The sequence below is a fragment of the Amaranthus tricolor genome, chromosome 6 (genome assembly GCF_026212465.1).
Source record: "Amaranthus tricolor cultivar Red isolate AtriRed21 chromosome 6, ASM2621246v1, whole genome shotgun sequence".
Lineage (NCBI taxonomy): Eukaryota > Viridiplantae > Streptophyta > Magnoliopsida > Caryophyllales > Amaranthaceae > Amaranthus > Amaranthus tricolor.
Window position 1 is genome coordinate 12,639,895 of NC_080052.1, and position 4,615 is coordinate 12,644,509.

The window sequence follows — 4,615 nt, forward strand, 5'->3', positions numbered from 1 at the left end:
TTCCATCATCATTTGAACATAAAAATACTGAAATTAGCTTAAAAGATATTAGATGTTTGTAGGTTACCTTAGATAATTACAATAATTGATGTTTGTAGGCTTGACGTTTGTAGGAATTAACTTATATTTTGGAAATAAATTTTTCTGATTTTTTTTTCCCTTTCTTTTTTTTTTTTAACCCATGGCATGCATTTAAATAGGCCAAGATTAACCCACGGCATGCATGTAAATAGGCCAAGATTTTTGTTATTTTATTATTTTTCCTTATTCTTCATGGGCAAGAAAAATTAAAGTGATAAGGATAAGAACTTATATTAACATGCCATCTAAATAAATTAGGATAAGGCTAGATAGGAATTATGCCACCTAATTTAGTCTTTGCCGCCAACTTCCAGATTTTTAGATTTATTATTATTATTATTATTATTATTTTTTTTTATTTTATTTTTATTTTATATATATTTTTATATTTAATCATAAATTAATATAGGAAATAAAAACATTAAGTCATTGTAAGAAATCTAGCTATTCATTAAAATATGAGATGTGTAATACACCCATATTTTTCGTCGTATAATTTATTTGGTCCCTTCAATAATAAAACTAACCTAAAAATCGTAGTAAAATTTTACTGTTTAGAATGACAAATTCATTTTACTTATTAAAATAATAAATTTTTAACAAAGATGTTTTATAACTGTTTCAACCTTCCATCCTCAACTCCTTCTAAAATTGATCTCAAAGGGTCATCATACTGTGGATGCATAATCTCAACCCTTGCTACTTCTACTTTGCACAGTGATTCATCAGCAGGTCCTTTCATTATTGATGGAAGATGAAACTCGACGTCCTCCCCCAGGATGTTCAATGTAAGCTTGCCATTGAATACATCAAAAACAGCCCGTGTGGTCTTCAAAAAATCTCTCCCAAGAATGATAGGTATGATATGATCTTCAACAATATCCATAATCACAAAATCACAAGGGACATAGAACTTCCCTATTTGAACTGGCAAATCTTCAACAATGCCAATTGGAAACCTTACTGATCTATCGGCTAGTTGCAAAGACATCCTTGTTGGCTTGATCTCTGCATTGATCTTCTTGCATAAAGACAGCGACATGATACTTACACTAGCTCCCAGGTCAGCAAGTGCTTTATTAACCAAGACTTCACCAAATTTGACTGGAATGGTGAAACTTCCGGGGTCAGCTTCCTTTTTTGGCACCTTGCACTCTAAGATAGCGCTGCATTCTCCTCTTAGTGTTTCTACACCTGTTTCTGGCAGCTTCCTTTTGTTAGATAATACCTCCTTCAAAAATTTTGCGTAAGAAGGCATCTCCTTGATAGCATCTATGAAGGGAATGTTTATTTCAAGCTTACTCAAAACATCTAAAAACTTCCCATATTTTTCTTCAAGCTTGCGACGCGCTAATCTTTGTGGGAAAGGAACAGGAGGTATATATACATCAGTGGTGGGCTCCTTTCTCTTCTCTGAGGCAGGTGCCGGTTGTTCCTCTTTTTCCCCTTCATCAGGTGCTTCTTCCTCCATTACCACCTCTTCTTCTTCATTCTTAACAACAACCATTGATGGAGGATTATATGTTGTGCCGCTTCTTAGTGTAACTGCATTTACATGCCCGGAGGGGTTTTTCTCGGTGTTGCTTGGCAGCTGTCCACTGGGTTTGGAGAGGTTGCTCAATTATTGCGCCATCTGTGCCATCAGATTATCAATGATTTTGTTGTGTGCTTGAATCTGTTGGATGGCACTAGAAGTATCAGCATTAATCTTGGACTGAGTGGCAATGAAGTTCTCCATCATGGACTCCAAATTTGATTTTTGCGGTGAGTTTTGTGGTGGGGGTTTTTGAAACCCTGGGGGTTGTTGGTTATATGTTGGTGGAGGTTGGTGATATAATGATGGTGGGTTCAATGATGCATTGGGATTTTTATATGAAAAGTTGGGATGATGCCTCCAACCTTCATTATAAGTGTTAGAGTATGGATTGAATGGTGGCTTCCCTTGGTTGTAAACTGCATTGACTTGTTGGCTTGATGATGATTCTGCTGCTGCACACTCTGATGGGGAATGACCTTGGATTCCACACACTTCACAAGCCTTTAGTGTGTTCCCTACACTCAATTGGTCCATCCTCATTGACAATGCGTGGACAGAGTTTTGAATAGCAAGTAATGCATCCACTTCATATTTTCCACCTTTCTTGGTATTCCTTTTATCTCTCCAATGGAAATTCGAGGACATTTCCTCGATTATCTGCTTGGCTACCTCGGGGGTTTTGGCCATCAATGTTCCTCCAGCTGCAGCATCTACTGAAATTTGTATCTCGTCCCTAAGACCATTGTAAAAATTCTGAATTAAGAGCCAGTCTGGGATTCCATGGTGCGGGCACTTCCTTTGTAGCCCTTTATATCTTTCCCAAGCCTCGTATAATGCTTCACCATCATCTTGACGGAATGAGGTGATATCATTACGTAGTTTAGCAGTTTTGGCTGGTGAAAAGAATCGAGCAAGGAAAGCCTTAGATAATGCCTCCCAAGTGCGATACTTGTTCGGACCTTCAGATCTTAACCAATCTCTTGCCTCCCCGCTGAGTGAGTAGGGGAAACAAATCAGCTTCATCTGTTCATCAGAAATCCCCTGATATTTCACGGTGCCACACTTATTCACGAACTCATCTAGGTGGTCGTTTGGATTCTCCACCTCAGTGCCGGCAAATTGATTCTGAGCAATAAATTGAAAGAAAGCTGGTTTGATCTCATAGTTTGCGGCTGTGATGGTTGGTTGAACAATACTCGACCCTAAACTCCCATCAGGCATGGCATATTCCCGAAGGGACTTTGGGTGTTCTACCGCCATATTTCGTTGTTTCCTTTTCCTTCTTCTTTTCCCAATTTCAGGATTTATAGGATCGAGATTTTCTTGTCTTTGAGACCTAGTATGTACACACTACACTCAAAAATCGGGGTCAAGTGCAAAGTGAAGAAAGAAAAAAATGAAAACAACTCAAAATGATAGAGAACAATGAACTAACTAATCAAGAAAAACAATTAACAAATTCACCACTCCCCGGCAACGGCGCCAAAAACTTGATCGGGACTTTACGTCCTTCAATAGTAATACCGCAAGTGCACGGCGTAGCGTAGTACGTCGGCAAGTACGGGTCGAATCCACAGGGAGTGGGGGTTAAGTTAATAGTTTCTCAATCGATTAGTGTGTTCGAAAACGTATATATGATGTTGGAGATAAAATGAAAACAAGCGATTAAAGAAAAGAAACTTAATGAAAACAAATCATAAAAGTAAATAAAGATACAATGAACTAAAAGCAAGGATAAAATGATCAATAAATTAAGAGGCATAGGCTAGGCTTTCTCACCAAAACAATGTTTACTAAATATTAACCTAAGGTCATGGATATTTTGTTATGGGGAAGAACGTATCATAAGTACTAATGTTCTCTCTCGAGCAACAAAAGCTTCCTAACCATGCTCAACTACCTATTCTCATGGAGCTAATACACAACTTAAGACATGAAGCACACATTCAACATTTCCAATCAAAGCATCTACCTATTCTCATGGAGACGCTTTAAATTATAAGAATAGATTATCGTTAAAAATCGACTCTCGCCCTCAATTCAACGACACTACAACATGATAGCAAAATCCATCTTAAACCATAAACAACATAACCAAACCAAGGGTAGAGAAAGCAATTCAAACTACATTCATGGTGATAATGCCTAGCCTAAGCCAAAATAAACTACTCACTCATATTCATATTGAAGTTGTAGAATGTAGCAAGTCAAAAATCATAGATGAATAAATTGAGCTAGAGAGTATCCTAAAGAGATGAAAGTAATATAAGTTGAAGAACTACAAGCATGAATATCATAACTAAAGCAAACAATCAAAGGGATTAAGTAACATGTATTGAAAACAATATAAGCAAGGATAGAAGTTACTCTTTTGAGCTCAATCTAAGGATGAACAAGATGAATTGATGATTCAAAGTAATACCTTCCAAAAGCTTCAATAGTAGTACATCAATGGTTGAAGAATCCCAAATTGCAAAACATTACAATAAAGGATAAAGTAAAGATTGTATTTGGAAAGTGAAAATACTAGATTGAATTAAAAGAGAAATTATGCTAACACTAATTCCTAATTAAAATGAAAGCAAGGCTATGAAGAATACATAAACTACTCAAGATGAAAGGTGAAAACTGAGATGAAAACACTGAGATGCAAGCTCCTTCTTCCTCTTCTCTATTTATAGGCTTCAAAAGCAAGTGGGGGGTGGTGGTTTCATGATTGCTCCACCACCCCTAGGTTATAGGAAGGGGGGTGCCACCCCTAGTGGATAGGGTAGGGTGGCTGGCAGTCTTGGCAGCAACTGTTAGAAGCAACAAATATAATTGGACCTCGAATGATGCTTTAAAAAGATCGCACATGTTGCTGCCGCCCATTTCGCTGGACTCGAGCGAATTCCGCTCGAGCAGTCGAGCCACCTTCAGGTTCAACATCAGAGACTTCGAGAATGGGACAGAATGTAAAAATCAACTCCGCTCGACCCGAGCCATTGTGCTCGACCA

At 37.7% G+C, this 4,615-nt stretch overlaps 1 protein-coding gene across 1 annotated transcript; it reads right to left on the reverse strand.

The window, feature by feature from the left end:
• Positions 1-1,702: 1,702 nt before the first annotated feature.
• Positions 1,703-2,878, reverse strand: LOC130815561 (uncharacterized). Its single transcript, XM_057682049.1, has one exon. It carries the CDS (start codon positions 2,876-2,878, stop codon positions 1,703-1,705), a length of 1,176 nt encoding a protein of 391 aa, XP_057538032.1.
• Positions 2,879-4,615: the final 1,737 nt, after the last annotated feature.